This window comes from Simochromis diagramma, unplaced genomic scaffold (genome assembly GCF_900408965.1).
Source record: "Simochromis diagramma unplaced genomic scaffold, fSimDia1.1 OVJJ01000091.1, whole genome shotgun sequence".
Classification (NCBI taxonomy): Eukaryota; Metazoa; Chordata; class Actinopteri; order Cichliformes; family Cichlidae; genus Simochromis; species Simochromis diagramma.
Genome location: NW_024386901.1, coordinates 2580881 through 2606654, shown reverse-complemented (window position 1 = coordinate 2606654; position 25774 = coordinate 2580881). Strand labels below are relative to the sequence as shown.

Genomic DNA, 25774 nt, shown 5'->3' with positions numbered 1-25774 from the left:
AGCCACAAACTGCATTGTCCCAGCAAAATGTGTTCATGTAGAAGCAGCACTGCAAGTACAGCACTGACTGCTACAAAATGTGCGGTTGGAGGTGATCACTGACCTCTGATGGAAACCTTTGGGTGTTCTTTCTTTGTGCACTCTGGATGGGTCAGGGGGTCCAACGAGGATGGGGTCGGGGTCATTGGGACAGCGGAGTTCTGCGTGAAAACAGCCGGGAGGAGAAGGAGTAGGAAGAGGCCAGCCATAGACGAGGGGGCGGAGTCCTGTGAGGACGCAGTCATGGTGATGACCTCTCCTCTAGCTGTCAAGCTGGGCCTCCGGGATACAGCTGGAGAAGAGAAGAAATGACTTCAGCACCTCAATGCAACATTTCTACACCTGGCTTCAAAGAAACGAAGCTCTCTCTGAGTCACTTCAAAATCTTTTTTTTCCTCGCAGACTTTCTATTCCTGAGGGCGTTCCTGAATGAAGCACAGGAAAACCGAAAGAGACTGAAAAAAACGGTGCAAAGGAAAAACATTTTGATAGAAAGGACATGATTGTGGGCTGAAAAAAAAAAGAACCAGACAAATAGAGGGTGGCTGGAAAGATGAGCTAGAAAGCTGAGTGAAATGCAGGAAATAAATGAATAGAGTTAGAGGTTAGAAAGACTCAGAGCGGGGAAAATCTAGCTTCTTAAAGAGGTACCCCTGACCCTTGAGATAATTATTTAAAATGTGCAATTAAACCTCTAAAGTTCATTTGATGGCTGATTAAAACAGGAAAATTGAACCCAATTGTGGACTGTTCAATGAGGCAGAAGGTTCCAGCAGTTAGTGAAGCAGTAACGAGTTCACTTAAAACCTGCGACTTTCAGATGCCTCAGTGCTGGATTTTTTTAAAAAAAGGAAGAAAATGTTTGCACAACTTTGATCCTTGCATACACCTGACATCCTGGCATGTTTACTGCACATGTGATGCATTTCAGCGCATTACTGGTTTCTCTCACTTCTTCTGAATTACGTCTTATGCAAACAGACTTTGGCAGACTTACACGCAGATGTTTCCAAATGCACACACACAGAGACACTCCTGCTTCCCCGGTAAATGTAATCTCTTCCAGTTATAACATATGAGTCTACAGTGCGGCGCTGAAACCAGCAGTTCATCATCTCCCAACCCCGCACTCCTTACGATGTTAGCTTAGCGGAGTGTAATGTTATTAAAGTAGATTAAAAACTGAGAGCATCAACTTTCTGCAGCACTTTGGCTTGGTTACATATCTCTGTAGTGTTTTCCTCACTAATGCTTCAATCAATAACAAATTATTAGCTTGGTTGAGTTGCAAATCAACCATATTGCCCTGCAATCAATTATCCCTCTCACTACAGCCGGTAACTAATTAGGCAAATGCAAATAGAGCCCATGTTTGTCATTACAATACAGTGGAGTCAACTGCCAACTAAAATAATGTTGATGAAACAGGTGGAAACATTCAGTGCAGTCTGCAGCAGACTAGATTCAGTGAAGCTGGATATGTTTCAAGCTTTAGGGCTGCTTGTTTCGACTACACCACGAAGCAAAAGGGGAAAAAAGAACCTTTTGATCATTTGTCCATATTTTATTTTATGATTTTATAATGTTTGTCCTCCAGTCTGAAACATAAAAACAATCATGACTCAAAAAAATGACCGAATCCTCTTTAAGGGGTGCATGCGGGCCACTCGAGCTGGCAGCTGTCGGGGTTTTTGTTTCGTTGAGAGGAAGCATGAATATTTGAGTGCGTCATCAAGTTGAGACTCTTGAAAATGCATCAAGCCACTGTCACGTCTGCACGCTCTACCTCTTGTACTTTGTTCTTTCCTCTTATCAGACTTTACCTGTCATTGTTCTCTACTCTGAGACCTTCAGCATTTTGTTTCACTTGGTTTTGCATCTTCTTTTTCTTCCTTAACTTTCAGCTATTATTGTTGTGCATTTAAGGAAGATAACATCTTCCATTTGCAGGCTACGATGCTTCCTAAACCTCCATTTCACCTCAGAAATATAGCAAAAGCAAACCTTTACTGTTATTCAGTCATCTGAAACTTTTAGTACACACTTCAATTTTCCCCCACCTTGGTTATTGTAACTCACTTTTCATGTGCATCTCTCTGTCCTCCAGTTAGTGCAGGACGCAGCACAAAGCCGCTAACAAAAACTAGCCAGCGTTCACATATCACACCTATTCTTGCATCCCTTCACTGGATTCCAGTGATATAGTATTAACAGACCTATAAAGCTCTACATGGAAAACACATTTTTATAGATTAGCTTACCCTTAATCTTTCCCCCTTTATTTTGAGACATCGTTTGCGTGCGTGGTGGTGTGTATGTTGGAAAGAACGTGTCATAAGGCTGATTATGTGTCTGTTTATGTTTAAATGTGTAAAATTATCCTTAACATGTTGCAAAATCACACTAGTCCTCTGCAATCAAGCAAAAAATCACTGTTCCTGGCATCAGTATCAGTTTCTGATTAGACAAAAAAAACACTTCTATGTTAGCAAATAGTGATTTTGCCACTTCATTTTGATTTAAATAAGGATAATGAGGTCTGTGCATCTGGTAGTGTCATGCAAATATAGTCTATGAAAAATATGACATTTCAGTTTTTATGTTTTTTTAATAGCATTTCCTTCCTTTTCACCTTGTGCAATAAACCCAAAACCCTAATGCTTTTTTTGTCTTATATAAAGTAAATAGCGCTGACGCCCTGATTTAATCAAACTTATGTAGTGCGACTTCAGGAGATTCAAGCTGAAAAATGTGGCCATATTTTTAGCCTCTTCCTATAGGACGTCTGTTAGTTGCATAACTCGCATGAGTACTTTGGATCAGCAAGTTGTCTTTCTAAATTCTCTGCATAACTCGTTTGATTCCTCCTTTCAAAAGTTGCATTTATCACTGAGACAAAGCCCAATGTTGTGCATGCAAGCAGAGATATGACAAAGACAACCGTATAAATGGTCAAGAAAAGTATTTCTTCCGACAGATTCGCCTTTCACGTCTCTCTTTTTTGGCATTTTCACTTTAACTAGATACCTCACAGCAGAGTGAGACATGACACACACAGAGAGCAGGACAGAGACAGTGCAGGATGACACCCAATTAAGGTTCCAAACCAATAATATTTTATTCAAGGGTATGAGTTTTATTCTTTAGAACATGTCATTTTTTAAATTTCTATTATCTGCAGGAGCAGCTTTGGCAGGTGCTTAATTCATACTAAATCACTGAGTCCTGAAAGTCAAAGAATGACTCTACAAATCCTCTCATTAGTTAAAAAGCTGGGCTGAGAGCAGGCAGGCCAGGAGATCATGACAGATGACCGGGACTCTGCTGTAAGCTTGAAATTGTGGTGGCCGAGCTATCTTGGCACGGAGGCGCAAGGGGGAGGAACTGTCAGCAGCAGAACAAGGCTGGTGTGTGGCTGTCAAATATTTCTGAGGAAAGGCATGTCATACACTCAAGCAAACCCGGATGCACTCAAATCTCAGCACCGAAAACAGGCAGAATCCAGACATGGACAGCTGGTCACACTCCATATTGGGTCACAGCGTGCGGGCAGAGCTGATGCATGCTGTGTGCCAACATCAACTCCTCAGTGTGTCCGTGCACACTTGTAAACCAATGTGCGCGTGTGTGTTTATGTGAAGCGAGAATCTTTAAGTCGGCTCCAAAGTGGCCCGATAGGGCCCATCCAATTTCCCATCCTGCTGTGTTTGGGATTAGCTACAGTTTGTCGGCGAGGAACCAGGACAATCAATACCACAGAGGAAGCTGTCCATAGGAGGACACATGCGTGCACACACACACACACACACACACACACACACACACGCTTTTAAAAAGACTCTGTGAGCCACCGTTCGCCTGTCAGTTGATCATTCAGTCTGATACAATGAGTTAATCAGAGGTACACTATTTGGACCTAGAGGATACTGTGTGGATTGGACTAATAAATGTCCAAGCACGTCTCTTTGTCAATAATTTAAGGTGAGGAGAGACTCTTACTGCATCGATGCTGGGAAAATGGTGTCTGGAGAGTACGTTTTTGGTTCTTTTTAAAAAGTAAAACTACTACAACAAGCAGACAGCTTTTTTAAAAAGAAAAAGAGGATGGAAGGAAAATCCACTGGTGGTCTAGGATGAGGAGGTTTTGTTGTCTCCAGAACTGAGAGAAATAAAAGACCATGAACTTTCAGACACTGTGATCTTAGATTTCTGTACTTTCACTGCTCTTATGAAATATTTCTCACTTGTTTTAAAGGCCAGCTGACATTAAATTACATTCTTAATAACATGTTCTCCTTTTTACTCTGAGCGGGTATGCAAGTACCTTAACTTGGAATACTTACAATGTCCCGATTTGGCTTGACAACGTGTTTCATTGGTATGCTATGAACATCCTTTGTCTAAGTATGCTGAACATGGATCCTTTGCACTTGTCCAAAACATTTCAGCCTTGGCTCTCTAACTTTGTCTCCAAACCACTCAGCCTGAGCTGTCCCTCTGATATGCTCATTTCTATTCTTGTGCATCCTCGCAACAAAAACCTGCAGTTCTACCACCTTTGAACAACGATACACAACCAACCCCTGGGGGTCAGGACCCCGAATGTCAAATAAAATATGTAGATGATCAAGAGTGAAATTTTCTTACCAGAATGATCAGAGCCTAGGTTAACAACCACCGCCATCGGAGGTCCCGATGGAAACTGTGCTACTGCTGGGCAAAGACAAAGGAAGAGGAGACGGGTCCAGCATGGTCGGGAGCAGCAAGAGAAAAGCAAAGGTAGGAGTGTGGAGGCGTGAGTAAGGGACTGCAGAAGGAAATGACGAAGACCGCAGAGAGGAGGGCATGCAGAGAGTTGGCGTAGCAGAAGGGGATGCAAGGGTGAAGGTGAAATGGAGACGGATGATCTGCTGTGGCGACCTAAGATGCTGAACAATGATATACATTAGCTTTTAATCTCACAGTCTCCTTTTTATTCAATAAGGACAATCAAACACACAGCTGGGAAAAGTGAGCTGCTGTTTCCATTTTGAATACTACAGAAGTAAGAGCACTTAAATGTACCTTCAAACAAATTCTAACAAGTTCCTGTCCCCATGGCTTGCATGCTATACTGACCTTGGCTTTTACTGCAACATGCCAGCTGCTGTCAATCAAACACAGCTCCAGCTGATCAAGACATTTTGTAACCTTCGCTTAAAGCATGGACTTACAAACAATACTTTCTTTTTCCATTTTCACATTTCATCTGAAAATGGCAGTGTGCGAGACAAAAATGGGGCAATGACTTGCAAACAAACCTCTTGGCTGTCACGCTTTAGCTTCTTTATCCCCATTTTCTGTTTTATGTTGTAACCAGTTAGTATTTCTCATTTCTGAAAGCCCACTTCCAGTCATACGCTCTAAGGTTTTGTAAATGACATTTTGCATCATTAAATTCTAATCAACCCCTCAGCACATATTTTTTTTGTTCAACTTGAAATGCCTGAAAAAGTGTCAATGTTTTCTTTATGGGGACAAACTTCATCTAATGGCTGAAACCTTTTTGGTCCCATAGCCAAGATGATGACCACTGAAACAGAAAAATCTATGCACTCACATTTTACAAGCATAAGTATTAATTTAAAGCAAGAAAAAAAAATGCAAAAAAAGCCGTTTTGCGTTTTGATTATTTATTGTACTTTGTACAATATTCTTCTTCTTTATCTGGTACTTTCTTTATCGCCTTTCTGCCATACCTGTGGTAGATAACATCATCACTGAGCGTGTATCTGTTCGCCTGCTTTCATTTGTTCTTTGCTAGTTTCTCTTGTTACCCTTCACACTCAAACTTTCCACAGCCAAGTCCTCGTTTCTTTCATGGCACTCTCTTTTTTCTAGTTCCTAAAGCTCTCCCTCTGTTTGATACTTTGCCTGTTTTTGAATTTCACCTCTATTCTGCTTCCCTTGAACTTCACTATCACTTGGAATTAATATTTTGGAGTTTAGTCTATACTTTGCATGTTGTGCCTCAAACTCAACATTAAAAAAAATTGATAGCATTACTTCATTTTACGATCTTTTTAAAAAAGGAATGAATTTGAATATTTAAGTGAATGAACTGTCTTACCCTTAGCTGTGTACTTATGTAGGCTAAAAACTAATTTTGACTTAAATGTTTCAAAGCTAAAGGCAGTGTGTTTCCTGCCCAGGTGTACTGCATTAATATCTCGCTGGGATGCTTCTATGTGGTTGCAGCATGTTGTAAACAACCCAGAGCAGTGCATCAACTCAGTTTTATTCCCATCGGCTTGCAATTAAAAGGGCTACACTGGTTTTTTGTTAGGCAATTTTGGAAAGCTGAACTTAGACAAACAAGGTAAGCTGTTTATTTATTTATTTATTTTAATAATAATTTTTAACTCTTTATCCAGGTGGCAGCCTGTAAATCTAAAAATTTCCCTCTGCAAGCTTCCACAAGTCCTCGCCAGTGCCAGCACGTATCTATGGCAACAGAGCGGCAAGTTGGTAGTTAAGCAGCAGGAACCAGGTTGAGTGTATTTAGGCACAGACCTCAACAGGCTCCTGGGGGGGGGAGAGATGGCGGATTGCCCAATGATGAATAGGAAGTGAAGACAATGAAAAGCTTGGAGTCGGGAAATATGAGCAATATATATTAAATTGGGCAAAGAAAAATAAAAATGCATTCAGTAGGTGGACCTAAGAAAAGGAGGAAATCAAATGCAATCCAGCAACTTTGCCATCAATAGTACTTCTGCAAAGCTTCCACACTTTCAGTTCTTGATGAGATCATAGGGGTGGTGGCACATGGCATTACCTTATATTTAAAAGTGCAGCTGATATTTTTTTCTCCTGTATATGAATATCTATCTATCTATCTATCTATCTATCTATCTATCTGGATGGATGGATATAGCATTTTCCAAGTATATCTAACTTCTTAACACTCAAAGCAAGCACATTTACAGAAACGTGTAGGTTGTACAAGTGTCATTCCTCTACTTTGGCCTCACAGTTTGACACAAGTCTTTCCATTTAGGTGTCACAAATAGTTAAAAATCCCAGGTACAACTACAGTGGGTCAACCAACTCGCTAGTCAAATCCAGTTGTATGACGTGTGATTTGAGGGTGCTTTATATGCAAAATGACCAGTGTGAAAGAATTGTAGTGATATATTTGGTCCTTGCTCCACACTGGTGGTTCATCTGTGGTTTATTGTTCACAGTTGCAACAATCTTGCAACCAAAGACAGCCTGAGCCAGAATGCTGAAGTTGTCTGCCAGGAACATGGGATGACCATCTCACAATGTTAATGCAGCTATGACTTCTATCTGCAGAGCAACCAAGTGGAGTGCAGCAATAACATCAATAGATGGTAGTAACACATTTAAAAAACAAAATGTTAGAGATTCCAACAATAAAGGAAATCTAGCTGAGCTGCAATAGTCCTCCAGCTGTTATCGTGACAGCAACAAGGAGCTTACAGCATGGAAACAAACAGGATGAATTGAAGCCGTGTGATATTGCCCTAGTTCAATTGCTATTATCACTCAGTCTATACAGTATGTGTCAGACTTGACGTCCTAACTTATGAGATTGATGGAAACGTGCCTTAAGGTAGCAAAGAAAACTGCTGCACTGCCATAAAACATCGTGAACTGGAGCCAAAAATCTTAAGAGCTGTATGGATGCTCCAGGCTGACAAAGAAAAGCCTTAAAACGGCTCTTCCATTGAATAACCTCTGTTCTCACTTCTCTCCTTCATTTACTTGAAACTGGTGTCAAATAATGGTTCAGCCTGAAAGCCTTGGCTCCAAAAGTTACTGTTCACCTTCAGCCTGAGAACAGAAAAAAATAAAATAAGGGCCGGGCAGGGGGCCATAACTGCTATTTTTCAAATGTGTTTGTCAGATTGCAACACATTCTTCCAGGCAGCCGGGCCACTCGTCAGGTGACCGTGAGCGATGCAGCCCCCAAACCCCCCAAACCCCCACATCTCACATCTCTTACTTTCATCGCTCCTTATTTGCTCAGCACAACAGAGACAGTTATAGAGCAGGACTTTCCGGAGTCCACTCCACCTTTGCTGCTTGTTTGCCTCTTAATTTCCACCTAGCTTGCAAGGAGGGTACCTTTAATTACAAGTCAATGCCAGCTCCCGGAGCACAATCTCATCAGAGTCTGCTATGACACTGATTAAATTGCTTCCGGCCCGCTGGGAAGCAGTTCCTGCCTGGATAAAGAAACTGTCTGTTTTATGCCATTTTGGAGCAGGAAGGAAGTCTGCGTGACCAGTGGGGTGCGTGCGTGGAAGAAGAAGAAAGACGGAAAAAGAAATCAGTGTTTGTTGCTTTTAAAAAGTGTCATCATAGACAGCAGATAAGTGTAATCGGTCATTTCTACAGCAAAGCTCTTTTTTTCCTTGATTCGTTTGAAGTGATTAGACATCATTGTTAAGTATCTTTTACCACTTTTTCAAGTTAAGCCCCTCCAGAGCTTTAGGTGCATGAAAAATGTGTTGTTCCTACAGAGCCTGCTGCGATCCCAGTGCTCATCATTAGCTTTCATGGCACAGGAATACAAATGCCTCCTCATCTGAAAGCTCACAGGAATCCTCTCTCACACAGAAATGAATTACAGCAGAAGGAAATAACACCTGTTTCCTCAAGCAACTCCATGAAGATCCGTGCCTCCAACTCTGCGCGTAAATCAACGTTTGTTTTTTTTATAAAAAAGAACAAAAATGAAGCAGGGCTCATTTCACACCTGTCGCTTTATCTCACCGTCATCTCCGCTCACTTGTATCTTTACACGTGCCTTTGTTAAATTAATCCAAACGCGCTTTGTGATAAAGGAAGAGAGCCGCACTACAGTTGCACAATCCTGTCCTATTCAGCCTCTCTAACTTGTGTCCTCGGGGCAGTTTGGTCCAGCCAAAGCTACATTGACCATGTCTAATTCGACTCAATAGCTCAACCCCACCAATCTCTTTAATGCTGGCATTGTGATAGGGGGGTGGGTCGGGGGATTGGGGAAGGGGAGAGGGGGCTCCCGGGAGTGTCGAGGGAGCTGCGCACAATATGTAGACAACACACTTTGGGGAAGGACACACAAAAATGAAGATGATGGTGAAGATGGTTGCAGGGTCAGACAGAAGCCTTTTTTTACTCCATTCTTTTTTCTTTTTTTTATAAAGAAGGGGTTACGGTGGGGTCACGGCAAGCATCTCTTGTTATTGAGTATCTTCAATCATGCTTGAGAAACCAGACACAGGCAGAGAAAAGGTTTTCCATAGGAGGGAGGGCTGACCTCAGACCGGGGGAAAATGTGCATGCGTGTCTCTGTGTTTATGGGAAACACTGAGTGACACAGCTGATGAGGTGGTGAGGTTGGCGGGTGGGCCGTCTGGATTGTGTCCGATATCAAATCAGAGGCTGCTGCGGAATCGAGGCGTTACGGTGCCTCAGGGAAACTGCCATCTGATATACTTGTAGCTGCAGACTGTCAGCCGAGATGCTCTGAGAGGAGGCAGAATAAAGAAAACGGCGACAGAGAGGAGAAGAAACACCGGATATGTCTGCACACATTTTACCCATAAGCTTGTGACCATGAAAGTACTGTGAGGACTGTGGGATATGCTCTGCATATAGTATCTGACTCCTCTTAGTGCTCAGTTTTCTTTTATTTCGTCATAAAGGGAATATGTCAGCGTCTTCTTTCTTCCCCGGTTCATGAATCTGTTTTCTAATAAATCATTTGCTGATATCTGCAACTGAAGGACATAATTGAAGTGAAAATGTCAACTGCTGTTGTCTTTCATCCAAAAGCGGCGCGTCGTGTCATTCTAATTTCTGTCATAGGAGATAAAGTCAGTTCGTTTCTTATATTCTTATTAACTAGGCCCCTATATAATATCCACTCGATAGTTACTCTGCTTTTTCAGAAATGCATCAGTTAAATTACAATATTTTGTCATTCAGCTGGAGATGTGCAGCAATGCTCCTCCTGCAGACATGACAGCATATTTATAGAAGGGACTGCAATATTTCACACCTGATGCACACGAGACAGCAGGGAGGAAAGACGGGTTTATTAAATAGAAGTTATGCAACAAAGAAAAGGATTCATATTGCCTGCTTTTCTAAAAAAACAAACAAACACATTTTTATCATAGTTTTTAAAGACAAAACTTAGTTTTTTATTGCTCATGAAAACAAGACTGACTGTTCAGTGTCTTAAAACTGGCGTTTTTCATAATATTCGCCAGTTTATTAAGCTAACTTTTTAAGAGATTTTGAGAAAGCAGTCTCTCTTTCTCTCTCTGCATGTTTACCCATGTAGAGCTGTAGTCTTCACCTCACTCCGACAATGCTGAAACTGTTTTGGAACTGCGACCACATCTGCTCTGAGACTGCTGTTGTGGTTTTAAGGGGGAAAAGGGAAACCAGCGCGCCTCCTCCGGTGCTGATTTGTGAGAATATTTGGGAGGCAGATACATTTAACAGATTTTAACACTGAATTTGGACACATGGATGAAATGATGCAGATATAGTGGACTTTAAACATTTTTAAACAAACCCTTACATCAGCTTTCTGCTAATGAAAACTATAAGCTGCGCATAAATTGCCACATAAAAGCGAGTACGTGGACATCGTTTTGTCTGGAAGGGCTCGAGGTAGAGTTTTCTTGATCTGATTTGTGAGCACATATTAGTCATGTCTAGCCTCAAATTAATAATCTGTGTGCACTAATTAGCAATTTGTTCCATTAAATTAATAACTAGTGCCCTTGATGTGCAAAATCATGTCCTCATATTACATAATTTCATCTCAAATTAGGTTAATAGCATTAAGTTACTCCAGCAGTCAGAGCTGTTTGAGTGTGGCTGCTCAGTTAAAGAGTTTAGGCAGCAAAGAAATCTCGGTGTTTCATTGTAGAGGTGCCCACAGAATTTCCCAGAATATAACGTAAGTGAGATCAGTCAGAAATCTAAAGTGGTAATGGTGCAATCAGCTGGAAAAATTAGTGATATTTCACAGTCTGTGTAATATTTCTTTTCTTCTATAGTGCAAAGGAGGGTGTGTTGGTGGTGCGTTGAAACTGTAATTAGAATCAATTTGTTTCTTAGAACAAATCAGTATAGAGCACTCGCTTCAATAAACAGATCCTTTTACAATTTTGGCTTTGCAAACGCCCTCAGGTAGCCTCAGGCAAACGGCCCTAAATAGGTGATCAAACTCACGCTGGCCTCTTGGAAATGTGGAACTCAATTATACGGTGGATGTACTCGCAGCAAAAATCAGGTGAAGAGTATGATTTGACCAGGAGTGATTGTGCAAGAGTTTGATTGAAGGATAATGGGCTGAGGCCAGACAGACAGCTATTAATGGTCAATAGACGGCCAATCAGGCTATCATTACACGATTTGATTGACGCGCTGTGCCGAGGGGAGGCTTGGTCGAGGGTCTGTGTAACATAAGATACGCTGGGAAACGTCGAACCCCACACAGACTACGCAGACGGACAGGAATACAAATTCAAACCTCGCCTGCGTCTCACATCAAACACACACCTGTGAGTGCCAGCCATTTTATACCTTTCTACAACCCTGGTAGGTAATAATACACTGTGTCTGGCCCTCAGAAACTCTATTATGATTTCACTTGGCACTGTCAACCGCAGTCTCACACCTTCATTCACACACACAGAAACTATAATGTGATATTATCGACTGCATTTCTCTCTGTGTCTACCTGATACTGTTTCATTGTGTGAACTGGGAACCCCCCCCCCCAGGCCCGTATTGATTTGAACTCACCCAACTAGTTCAGAGAGCTGAGGGAATAAGAGACTGTTCAATTTTGGCCAACAGTTTCACATTAGAGCGCTACTATACAGGCTGAGCTCAGGTGCATTATAGGAAAACAGGGTGCAGCTGGCCTCACGAGTGAAGCAATCTCACAGCAGTTTCAGAAAACCATGTAAATGCCAAGGGTTAAGCACGAAACAACTGTTGCATAGGATTCCTGGGAGTCAGGAATGTAGAAAAAAAGAAATGTTCCAGTTAAAAAGCGTGTTTAATTACCATAAATAATGTCTCACCATATTCAGTGGAAACGGTCAATGGTCTGCAGGCCCTCGAGCATGAACGCTGCAATGATTTTGAACATAAACTGCGTGGATTTCACTGTCTAATTGCAAAAGTTCAGATATTACATCAGCCCTCTTAAAAAGGAAAGAAGGGACAGATGTTTCTCCTTTAAATGGACTGTGCAAGCAAATGCCTAAACCTCCAGAAAAACACCAAGCTAAAGTGATAGATTCTCAAATATGATAAGCTGAAAGCACTAAATGTTGGCCAATTTTACTTTGAAAACAATCTTTGTAAAATGTGTTTTGTTTCTCCAGTCTGTGCCTTTCTTCTTGTAGGAAAAGAATATTTAGTAAAGTAAAGAAGGGAAAATTACGCAAAAAATTCACAGTTTCACAAGCTGACACGTTTTAGGAGGTCAGAAGAAAATAGGTAAGGAACTTATTAACTAAAACCAAGTCTTTATATCTGGATACAATGCATTTAGTATTCAGTCAGAACATGCGCATGTAATTTATTGTTCCTGAGTGCTGCCCTTTTTCTTGTTTAGCAGAGTGATGTGTCAGAGGGTCAGAGGTATGGTGTCTAGATGATGGGCTATTAGGGAACAAAAAGGCAAGGGACATGGGTAACCACTCAAACAAAAGGTCTGTTCCACACATTTCTGTCTTGACGCAGCTACAGAAGAGGGGGCTTCAGAGCCGCCGAGCAGAGGTTGTTAATTGGAGAGCCAAAGGTCACTAAGAAAAAGGTACGGTTTGGCGGCAGGCTTTGGTATGTGTGTGCGTGTGTTTTCATTCTGCTTTCTGTGCTCATGCTCTTTTTGCTCAAAATGAGAACTGATTAGATGTGAATAGTAAGGGCTGGAAAGGCGAGGTATATTTAAGTGTTCTAGCAAAGGAAGTGTGCGCCAGTACTTTTTGAAATAAGGCTGAACGCTTGAACTTTTTGAATAAAACCAAAGCCTTAAGAAACGTCTGCTGAAAAACATGAGCTGACGATATCATTCCTGTTGACGATTGACTGATTTATTTTCCAAACGATTCTCATGGTGACTTTTGAAGATGTTTTTTCACCGTAGTTCTTCAGATTCATTAAGTTATTAAAAACATGATACCTTGTGGTATGTTGCAATGGGCTCTTATTATTATTATTATTATACAGAACACTTGACAGAGTAAACAGTGAAATAAAAAAAGTCCACTTGATGTTTTCCACTTCAGATTTTTGTTGCTTGAATTGATTTCGTCTTAGGTGACAAAACATGTCGCAGTCGAATCAAACCTTAAAGGTTAACTGGTGAAAACAAGTAGCAGAGTATCTTTTGCTGGGTACTAATGTAATTACATTCAATAATGTAATAATAACTGAATGAACCTTGCAGGTATAATTACATCACAGGCAGATAGAATAATTTATAATAACGATGCTTACGAGAGGCAAATAATCTTTTAAAAAGGCACGTCAAAAGCATTAACATTACTTTATCGACTGATCGTGTTAAAACACACTAAGTGTTATAAACACACCTTTAATTTCCTGCCTCACATTGGTGACACTGCAAGCTCTGTAATCTGTTAATTTGTTGGTATCAGCCACAACAACAACAACACAGCCACCAGTTGTGTTACTGCCCCCACAAATTCCAAACTGATGTCCAAACACACCAAAGCTCATTTCGGTTCAGGCATTGCTTAATCTCATTCAAGGACACAGGCGATCTCGGAGACCTGGCGTGCTTTCAGATCTTTTGGTGTGTATTGTCTGGGCTGTTTAATGCCCTGTACGATGAGATACAGACACAGCAGGGCGATGGAGGCTGTGTCGATAACAGCTGATAACACGAGATAGCGGCGTAAGACTACTCCTTGCTTTCAGACATCAAGGAGCTGCAATGCCACAAACCATGCGAGGAATCTTAACTAGCTCACCCATCAACACAACAATGTGCTCATGTGAGGTGTAAAGACCTCAAAAAAACTGGAACCTATTCATTGCTACCGCTGAGAACCTCTCACTGCTGCTGCACTCCTGATGCAGAGATGACCTCCAGAGTGCAGGAGCCTGCTCTGTGCGTTATTTGCACCACACGCTATCTTGCGTGCAAGCCCTTCCTGCCCTATAGAGCAAAGCAGGCATTATGAAGCAGGGATTCAGACAGCTCACACTTATTAGCTGCTATCTCAAGGACGACGAGACGCGCTCTGTTCTAATTAACTGGAGCGGACACCAAACAAAACGCACACAGAAGGCAGAGCCAGACACTGTAATTGATGAGCAAATTTATTACATCCGACTTCAAAGAGAACCCAGATCAAAACATATCACGCGATGAGTAAAGCTAGAGATACACGATGTGATGGGTGCAACATGCCCAGCGCACAAATACAGACTTATGAAGGTGCGTGTTTGGATTATTACAGCTTACATCATGGCATTAATAATTACTGCGGCCTCGTCTTTGTGTGCACGTGTCGATTTTTAATACTTGAGTATTGAAAGGGAGTACAATGTGAGTGCAGTGCTTACATAACTAAAATAAAGAAACGCCTTACTGTGGGTAAAGGAATAAAGTTTTAATAGAGTGTAGCACAGTTTAATATTTCACATAATCATTATTCTTTAAAATGATGCTGAGCCATTACAATTGAAACTTTGGGAATATGCAGCTCTTACACAAACTTTCCTTGTTTGTGTTTTTGGTGAGAGGTGTGTTCAAGTTGTGGATGAGTTCTCTCTTCTGAAACTTTCATCTGGTGAAAGTTTCAGCTGAATATGTTTCCAAACCAACTTCATTCTAAGCCAAAGACTAGAAAATATGGTGAAGCATATTTTCCCTTTTGCTTCACCTGCACAAGTGCCAAGGTTGGTCTAACCTGCTGAATTGGTTTTCCCTGTGTCGGGAGCAGCGCTGGGCTGTTTAAATCACGGACAAACAGCATCCCACATTCTTGATTTTTAGTTCACAAACACTTCTTGTAATGACTAACTACTCCTGACATTTTGGAGATGTTAGCTCTTTGTGCAGTAAAGCTACAGTGGGATACAAATGATATCAGGCTGATCCTGCCACAATTTGTTCCCCCGGTTCAAATCACAGACAAACAGTATCTCACAGTTGTTTATGTTTTTTAAACCCATTTTGCACAGAGAGGCACTTTTTGAAAAATGGGCAAACATTTTTCTTCTAAAACAAAGGGGGGCCTAGCAAAAAAAGTTTGGGAACCACTGCCCCAAAACAAGCATGTGTTTAGTTCTAATGAGCTTCATCTTTTGTATTTGGTACCACACACTATCACTAATTTCCAGTCCATTTGAGGTCTGAAATAGCTTCTTGACAGTAGGGCTGCCACAAACGATTATTTTGATAGTCGACTAGTCACCGATTATTTTTGCAATTAGTCGACTAATCAGATCATCATCCATTGGACGTAAAACATATAGATTATTGCACCAGCACCATCTGCTCTTATATAACTATTATTAGCTTACAGCTTTAAGTGTTTAAGGTATGTGCTAACTAAAAATAAAGACAAGATAATAGTTTATTAAATTTTAATGAAATTTGCAGATTGTTTCGGTGACGTTTAATAAACTCCTTGCTATCTAAAATATAACAGGACACCGGAGAATATTCTGAGCATCTCACACTTCTGATAATCAGCTGTCTGCTTGACGTTTGTTCAGCTGTGTAAAAACTATAACTTTAATCTCAGCCAAACCGATTTACTCAGGAACAAATAAAATACTAAAAAAAAGCCAAACAATAACATTTTTAAGTTATCTAAGTGACTTATATATCATGTTTAACCTGAGTAGCGAAAGACGGCGGTGGGTTTGAAAACAATTTGCCGGGAGTCCGGTGTTCTCACGGGTTCTAGTGAGCCTTGCCCCCGCTAGCTATCGAGCTAGTGGGTAACAGACGTCTCCGAAAACGTCGGAGCGCTTTTGAAAATATGTGGTGTCCTGATAAACTGAGCAGTTATTTGAGGTTTACACAGTTACATTCTCACCTGAAAATATGTTAAATGTTTATTTTGTGACCCAGAAAGAATAATAAGAGTAATATTAACACTAACTAGCTGCCGCCGTTGTTGAAAACTGAGCTGGGCTGCGCTATGAATTCTGGGACACAGCTACTTCTTCTTCGGGGTTTAACGGCAGCTGGCATCCTTGTACATGCAGTGCTGCCATCTTCTGTTTCAGTCCGTTATTACGCTCTTAAATCCTACTACTTATTCCTGCGTCTTTTGTGATCTTACAAAGCTTCAAACGTCACGTCGACTATTAAATCAGTCGTCGACGATTTTGATAGTCGACGTAATCGTGACTAGTCGACTAATCGTGGCAGCCCTACTTGACTGCCACCTTTCTATTGAGACAATTACCAATTAGATTTTGATTAACATTATAAATCAACTGAAGATCTAGGACTACTAGGACCCGCCCCATTTCTCAAGACCATGACTGTTACTGTTAGTCTACTGTGGCCACTTCTACTTTTGTCCTCCACTTGACCAGTTTCCTCAAATAATTTGAGGACACAGCACACCATGCTAAGGTAAGGTTTTGACTAATAGCTCCTATACGATTTTATATTTGTCAAACGTTTCACAGATTCTCTGCAGAAATGGGAACAGATTATGTGTTCTTGCCATAGGCTGCTAGTAACAAAGTGCCTAAAGGTGCAATTTAAAACAGTTTCTTCACTAAGTTAGGAGTTGTGTGCTGATATAGCACTGGCTCATAGCTTGAGTTAGGTGCCTTTTTTATGCTTGAATCGTGGGTAGGAAAATGGTAGGTGGTTTAACAAATGAGTCCTCTGAAAACAGTCAGGGAGGTGACTGAAAATTAGTGAGAAAACAGCCATCGTCCAGAAAAAAAAAGAAAAAGACCTTGAGAAAGCCTGGAGAAGAAAACTTTTTTTTTTTTTGCCTCTGATGATCATTTTAACTATCAGTAGATTTCCTGGTTGTTTGCTTTGTCCAGTCAAGAGGCCTGAGTCAAACTGAACAAAAGGCACAAAACCTCAAATCTGAGAGTTTTTTTCCTTTTTTTAAAAGAAATGAAGCAGCGCTGTCAAGCTTATTCGCTCACAGGCACATACAGCAAAATTTGATCTTGATCGTCAACAATCTTTTTCATGTTTTGTGGCAGAAGCTTTGGTGAATCTGGCCTTCAGGCTATACATTTGAGGCAGCCATAATTCATTTCAGTGACTAATCGAATCACATCTATGACAATATTTCAGTCTTAATTAAAGATGAAAAACAGCTTCAACAAACAAAACTTTCTTGTCTGTCTTCCCAGTTGATTATAGTGTCTGCCTTTGCTAATTAACTGCTGTGTTTGCGAGCGTGATGCAGGAAATACCCCCTGCCAATTAAAGAGAGGAGGGTTTGCTGAGTGTTATTAGCAGAAGTGATCCACAGCCATGATCCCATCAACAGCAGCCATGCTCAGGGACACGCAAGGGGCAATGAAAAGAGCCGTGAGCCTGGCGTTTCACTGGATTCAATCCCGCAGACTGCCCTGATCACTCACCCTGGACTGTGGGCAGGAACACATTAAGGGAGCACCCATATCACAAACACCCACAATAGCACACATTCACAATGGCGACCTAGAGATACACACGCAAACACACACACACACACACACATTCCAGAGGCAGTAATCACGAGTTTTACCAGGGCTTTTTGAAGAAACACATCAAATTTCACAGCCTGCACACAGCTCATGACATCTATACTGGCAAAAAAGTGTCTGAAACCCTCATACTGGGCATGAAAATGGAGAAATATCTTTAAAACGCTGACTCTGAATAAAAGTAGGATATATGCACACCAGCAGTAATGGTGAAATACATTATTTAAGTGAATATATATTAAAATATATTTACATTAACTGCAAAATAGGCTGGATGTGCCAGTCTTCCCAGAGTACAGTTGTTATCATTCTAGGACAAAGAGATATCTTCTGTCTAACAAACAGGAAAATATCTACAAAATGTAATATATACAGTATATACTGATAAAAAAAAACTATTAGATTTTTGTTGTTGTTGTTTTACATTAAATTGTAGTCAAATTAAATAATAAAATACAGAAAAACATAAATTAAAAGTTGTTTTTTAATAGTTTTTTAACTATAGGAGAATCCAAAATCCCATTCACGCGTTTATGCCTATCTGTGAAGTGTGTGGTAGTAATCTCTGTGTAATTCCACTCACATTGAGAATATTTTAACTGAAAGAGTATTTACATACCACATTTTAATCTTCATTCATATCAAACTTAATTTCATGTCATGCATGTTTGCCTTCTGTCTTTTGTGTTGATAGCTTTTGACATTTTACAGGTAACGCCCTTTTCTTTGTCCATTCAGCCACGGCAGTAACTGCTGTTTATGACTGTGACCCAGTTCCTCCATTTATCGCAACCATTCGCTGGTGCTGTGAAAAATAAACATATCACTGAATAAACTGGTACCTGAAATAGAGAGTTCTGAAGCTTTCATTCATTATTCTTTTTTTTAAATTCAGGTTTTGCCTATTTATAGAATGTCACACATTTAAGGTCATATTTTTGCATTTCTTTGAGCAGCATTGCTCCTTTTCTCTCTGTTCTATTTCTGTGGCACTGAGCTGGAAGAAGAGCACTAATGAACCCTTCTGCTCCTTGCAAGTTCCTTTCCTTTCTCTGCTGGTAGATCTGAATTGCAACTTCACAAAGCCACACTTGCCGTTACTGAACACACCCAAGAAGCTTTAACCGCCAGGAAAGCAGGGCATAATCGGAACTCACAGAAATGTAATGTGACATGAACGCTTAAGTTTTATGGCCAGGGCTGGAGTTTTGTCCGGCTTTGTACATAATGTTTTGTTTCCGAAAGCGAGCGAGCTTGACGAACCCGCTGCAGATGAGATGGTGATGATAACACAGCCCTTTTTGCTAGTGTGTCTCATTATTAATTCTATTATGGATAGCTTCCTAGCATGGAGCCCCATTAGACAGAGTTAGCCCACTAGAGCACAGCAGAACTCAGGTTTAATTGACACCACAGCACACACGGGAACGTTGAAGAAGGCATGATCTGAGTGCATGACTGATCAACGCAAATGCCAGCCTTCTCTCACGAGAGTGTGAATTTCGAGGAGGAAAACAGCAAATGTTTGAATTAGTATTCCAACAGGAAAGAATGCAAAATGAAAAGTATGAAAGCAGAAGCCTTAGTAGCTTTAAATACCACTATGAGGCACAACTGCAGTCGTGTGAATTCTGTGTCCTCTTCTAAACATCAATATCAAGCTTAGTCCACATAAGAGCCGACAGTTCATCTATAACAGACACATTTTCCCTCTCGCATGGTAATGGCACACTGCTGAAGTGTGTCAAAGTGATCAATCACAGGCAGGCTGATGACAAGCTTGTGCCAAATGTTTAAAGAGCTCTTTGTGCCTATGCTGTGCTGTGTGTGAGCACATACTGGCTCGGATGGCAGCACCGAGCTCAGGGCTTTGGTCATCCAGACACAACACAGGCCATTTGTTTAGCTCGTTACTGTGCTTTTTTATGTGTCTTCTGTTATAGCGCTCTGAGAAAACACTACAGTAACGTGACAAATAGAAAATAAAAAAGAATAAATAACATATAGCATTTTCAAATAGCTTTATTGAATTTTAGCTGAGAAAAAGCTTTCTATATGGACATTATAGACCCAGATCAGACATTTTACTTGTTCACTCTGAGCCGTAGATGAAAATAAAAACTTAATAACAGTCAAAGAAAGCCGCAGACACTTAAGTCTCAGACACAAGTTTTCAAAATTCGAAATGAGGCCAAAAGAAAATTACTCATCATCATTATCGAGATAAGTGGACGTTCCAGGGCTAAAGCACACAGTGATTGATTTTTATTGTACTTCTTACCCGGTATCAAACTTTGTAATTGCAATATGAAACTTTGCTGGTAATCATGTTCAACTTCTTACAAATGGCAGACAATCTTACATTACCTATGGGAAAGAGGAGCAGCTGGCGCAGCAAATGCTATGACAACCTTGGAGACTCTCGCCGGATATCCCCGCAGAAAGGTAAGGGGCAGCAGACAGGCAGCCAGGAAGCATGAAACCACAGGAGGAATCCAGCAATGCAGAGGAAAAAGCTCTGATTCATAACTGAGATCTTGACACCACGCAACTGAGGAATCCTACCTCTTCCAAATATTGCTACAAACCGCATGATAGTATCAACACAACTATGCGCCAATACAGAAACAGAGCAATAAATCACTAATTTTTAACTGAACAAACTCAAATGTTACAGTTATTATTCGATATCCAATATTTAAGATAAAGTACTTTCATTATTGGCGCCCTCATAGTGAAAAAGGAAAGGAAAGTATAATTAATTTCCAAAATAATGTCCCCTGAATATTCGAAATGATATAACCACTGACTAAGGACAAAGCTATACACTGAGATTCATTATTAATAAGGTGAATTTAAATGCTTCATGTCTCCTACTTTTTAAGACATTAACCGCCATCGTAATACTACACTGAAAGTTACAAAACTGAGGAACGAAAGAGAAAATAACTGTTTAGGTAATTCGTTAAGATGGTTCTGCATTAATCAGATTCCACTTTTAGAGCAGCTCCCAAGTCCCTTCTTATTCCTAAGGGCTAATCATTAAGTGATAGTTGGGTAGTTTACATTAAGACGATCAGGAGTTAGTATTAAGTTATTATTAACCCGCAGTTTGTTTTTCATTCATTTCCCATTTGACAGTGAGTAAGGCAGGGGTAGAGCAGGGATTTAGATTTTACCCACAAACAAATCTGAGAAGTAGCAGGTATTTCATCTGCCCCTCCTCTATATGTTGAGTTATCAGGGTGAACCACACAATTAAGTTTCTCGCTTTCTCACAAATATGATCTAAAAATAAATTTGGGGGAGGGGATTTTGAAAATTAATACAGCAACACCGACTGACTGACTACACTCACAAGCACAAAGACCTTAACTCATCAACCTGCAGTAAAGGCCTGAGGCAGGTAGACCTTTTTAGAATTATTAATTTCAGTGGATTTTTTTTATCCATCAGCCTAGTCTGCAGTTTGCAAACTTACAATGACAATAAGCTCCTTGCTTGAAAGTGCACACAAACGCAAAAGCTGTCTCCACTATGACCAGCAGCAAATCCAAGCTGTGATCCAGTTGCCTGCTTGCAGTCTGTTCTTTTTAGATTAGCAACGAGAATCATGAAAAAAAGAAGCCAAGAGAAATCTGGCAGCAAATTAAAATGTTATTGTGCTATATGAAGATGGAAGATGAAAGTGTGAAGCTGATGTGGAAGTGTCTTAAAACTGCATATACTTTAATGGCCAATAGGGGGCGACATACTTCTGATTGCCTAGAACAGTGTTTCCCAACCTTTTGGAGCCACAGCACATATTTCACATTAGAAAAATCACACGGCACACTAACAAACAAAATGTCACAAAAAGCATATTGATAATTTTCCCTGCGCACCAGGTATAGCAGAATCAGTTTGTGACCAGTATACATTTTTGCTTTCTTCTCACGATTACTCATGCTAGGGCCCTCTTGGAATTAATTTCTTCTTCATCTTCTTCAGTTTTACTGGCAGTTGGCAACCCATTTAATTAGAGCAGGTAATTGTACTGCCCTCTATTAGAAGAGAATGTAATTGCTCTTCCCGTTACTCACACCGATCGCTTAGACCAGCGGTCTCCAACCTTTTTTGTGCCACGGACAGTGTTGGGAAGGTTACTTTTAAAATGTATTCCATTACAGATTACAGAATACATGCCCCAAAATGTATTCTGTAACGTATTCCATTACGTTACTCAATGAGAGTAACGCATTCTGAATACTTTGGATTACTTAATACAGACCTTCTAAACGTCAGTAAGACAAAGGAGCTGATAGTGGACTTCAGCACTAAGCAGGAGAGGAACTACCAGACCCCTGTCATCAACGAGTGCCCAGTGGAGAGAGTGGACAGCTTCAAATACCTCGGAGTTCACATCACGCAGGACCTGTCATGGTCCTGTCACATCAACACCGTGGTGAAAAAGGCCCGTCAGCGTCTCTACCACCTCAGACGCTTGAGAGACTTCCAACTGCCCCCCAAGGTGCTCAGGAACTTTTACTCCTGCACCATAGAGAGCATCCTGACGGGAAACATCTTAACCTGGTTCGGGAACAGCACCATGCAGGACAGACGAGCTCTACAGAGGGTTGTGCGGTCAGCTGAGCGCACCATCCGCTCCGAGCTCCCTGACCTGCACTCAATCTACAGCAGGCGGTGCTGGACCAAGGCCAGGAAGATCGTGAAGGACCTCAGCCATCCCAACAACAGACTGTTCTCTCTGTTGAGGTCAGGAAAGCGATTCCGCTCCCTGAAGACCAACACAGAGAGACTGAGGAGGAGCTTCTTCCCGCAGGCGATACGGTCTCTCAATCACACCACCACACAGTACTGACCCACACATACAGTTCTTACACACACTGGACATTCTGAACATTGTTTTCACTTCATTACTTAAATCACGCTGCTGTTATTGTGTATATGCTGCTGTTATTGTGTATATATTTATTTATATTTCTTCATACATTCTTATATAGTTCTATATTGTGTATTTTGTTGTACAGTTATTTTATTTTCAACTTTAATTTATATATTTTATCTTATTCTCCCAGTTAAATTTACCCTTCATTCTAATTTGTGTTGTACAGTTATTTCATTTTTAACCTTAATCTATATTTTATTCCTTCCTAGTTAAATTTACCCTTTTTAATTTTTCATATTTATTTCCCATCTTATTCATAGCCTTTTCCTTTTTTGTTTTCTTTAGGTCACGAGCAGTTGTCCAAGCATTTCACTACATATCGTACTGTGTATGACTGTGTACGTGACAAATAAAATTTGAATTTGAATTTGAATTTGAATTTGAGACCTCCCCAAAGTGTGGGGCCCACCCCCTAGGGGGGGCACAGAGCCATGGCAGGGGGGGCGCGGGATGACAAGGGGGGGAGCAAAACGCTTGGACACTGCTAGCACGGGCGCCTACAGAAACGCAAAGCAGGAGATGAAGCATAGCTGAATATGTTTCCAAATCAACTTCATTCTAAGCCAAAGACTAGAAAATATGGTGAAGCATGTCTGCCCTTTGGTTTCACCTGCACAAGTGCCGAGGTAGGTCTCCCCTGCAGAATTGGTTTTCCCTTCGTCGGGAGCCGCGCTGGGCTGTTTAAATCACGAACAAACAGTTTCCCACATTCCAGATTTTTAGTTCGCCTTTGTAAATGGAGGGACAGTAACTGCGTGTTTATGTAAGTGCATAAAACCTGCAGATAGTCAGATTAACAGTATTTTGTCTCTATCTGCCATTCTGCAATTCATCTCATGTAAACAATAACGTGGCACACAGCGTGACGTGGAAAAAGGCACATACCTTTGACATTGCATGAGGAACTCTGTATTCCTCGTCCCCACGGAAACGCAAAAAAAGGAGTTTTTAAAAAATCTCAGTTTTCGGTGATTCGAAACGCCGTTTACGTGTGGACGAAACAGCTGCGTTTTCAAAAATACCCGTGTAGGTGTGGACGTAGCGTAAAAGAGTTAGTGGTTTATTTTATTGCTACCTGCAATTTATTACAGGTTACTTGTATTTGCTTAATTGTTTACTAAATGTTTGAGGTGTGAAATAACCTGCAATGGAGCAAAATATGGGTGTGTGTGTGGTTGGAGGACGTGTGTGTGGAGGATATGGGGCGCAACATTTTTCTTGTAAAACAAAGGGGGGCGCAGCAAAAAAAAGTTTGGGAACCACTGACTTAATATATTATCATGCTGTTTACAACTGCGTGAATGTACTATTGCTGTGATTTATTACTATTACTGAAGGTCCGCGGCTCCGAACCATAGTAAAGGGACCTCTGGCTAATACTTCAGGTACCGTGTGGAAAACTAGCTTTACTTTGTTGTCTGGGTCAACTTTGCCTGCAAGAGACAGAGAGAGGCGTTGAAAGGCTGCTCCAACGGAACTTATTTTTTCGGAGGAAAACACGAACACGGTGTACAGTCGAGTCTTAATAGCTTACTTACAACTGGGCTCGTCAGGCACTCTTCTTGGCTGCAGTGGTTATTATTATATTTACATGCTTCCAGCTCCCGTTTCTGCTCGATGACAGCTCGTACTTTTCTCCCTCCTCGCGCTCACAGACACATAACGGGTATGGCAGTCCATTCTCCCTGCAGCACGGACTACACTGCCCATGAGGCTACATTCTTTAGGGCTATGTCTGTAGCATTCTGCCTATTAGCTTAGCACAACAACAACAACAAAAAGGCGCTCTCTCACCCAGGAAACAAGCAGAGAGAGAGCGTCACCCTGTAACCATGGTAACCGTAACGCTGCCGCCTGGAACAACAGAACGTAGCTGTCAAACAAACCCAAACAGTCCTGACCCGCCACAATATGAAACAGGGAAGTACTGCCGTGTAATCAATTTATTTCAACAAAGTAACTGTACTCTAAATACCACCTTTTTAAACGGTAACTGTAACGGAATACAGTTACTCATATTTTGTATTTTAAATATGTAACGGCGGTACATGTATTCCGTTACTCCCCGACACTGGCCACGGACTGGTTTATGTCTGAACAATATTTTCACGGTGTCGCGGATAAATACAACAAAATAAAACCAGTACCGGTACCAAAAAAAAGAAGATTTATTCATAACACACAGGAAAAGATCCAGGGAAACAGAGTTAACAATAAAAACGATTAAAAGAAATAACTATAAAAACCGATAAAAACGCTGAAAATCATAAATTTCACACCTGAGCCTCAACTATCGCGTACCAAATGACTCGGGGGTTGGGGACCGCTGGCCTAGAAGACCTTTGACTCCCTTGCTCTGTGACCTCAATAAACAATTTCATCAACACTTTATGGAAAAGATGGCATTGTATTGAATATAAAATATGTTTTGGAAATTTTAGTCATTATTAACCTTCCAGTTGCGTTGAAGGCAAATCTGTCCAATTTAAACTTAAAACACTCATAAATATTGTGTTTTACATCCGATTGCCTCAAGGCCTAATGACATCCTCCACACTATGCACTTGAACATATAAATGTGATGATCACAACTTTTCATTGGAGTTTGAGTGTTTTAATCAACCTTGTTACATCTGTGGTGTTCCCGGTCATAGGAAATGAATGGGCGAGTGGGGTGAAACCAACTGGAGGGTTAAGAGTACCAAGATTATGTCAGTTGTTAGCCAATGACCATGTGGTGTCCACGTTTTAACAGCTTGTTCCAACTATCACTTGTCATATATTCGATTTAAACAACACTAAGATGGTGAAAACATTTAGCTCAATGCTTCATGACTTGATAAAATGACTTTACTAACCAGTGGGTTGTCCCCACCGCACCCAGCTTCCAAACAAACACAGTGGCTTGTCAGGAAATCATTTAAATGTTAGCAGCATTTGAACTGATCTGAGTTGCCGGCCTGGATCACAGCGACGGTGTTTACGAATGTGCTCATAAGATCAAAGCAAACCCAGACCTTTTGTCCGGCCTTGCTGTTCACACCC

General features: G+C 40.9%; 1 protein-coding gene across 5 annotated transcripts in view; it reads right to left on the bottom strand.

The window, feature by feature from the left end:
* Positions 1–25774, bottom strand: part of sema5ba (sema domain, seven thrombospondin repeats (type 1 and type 1-like), transmembrane domain (TM) and short cytoplasmic domain, (semaphorin) 5Ba) — a 183800-nt gene that overhangs the window by 105568 nt on the left and 52458 nt on the right. For all 5 annotated transcript variants that reach the window (XR_005696243.1, XM_040034790.1, XM_040034792.1 and 2 more), the window contains one exon: positions 104–331. Coding sequence is in view for 4 of the 5 variants with exons in the window: in XM_040034790.1 (XP_039890724.1) it covers positions 104–284 (181 nt within the window). In the remaining variant the exon portion in view is untranslated. The remainder of the gene's footprint in view (positions 1–103; positions 332–25774) is intronic.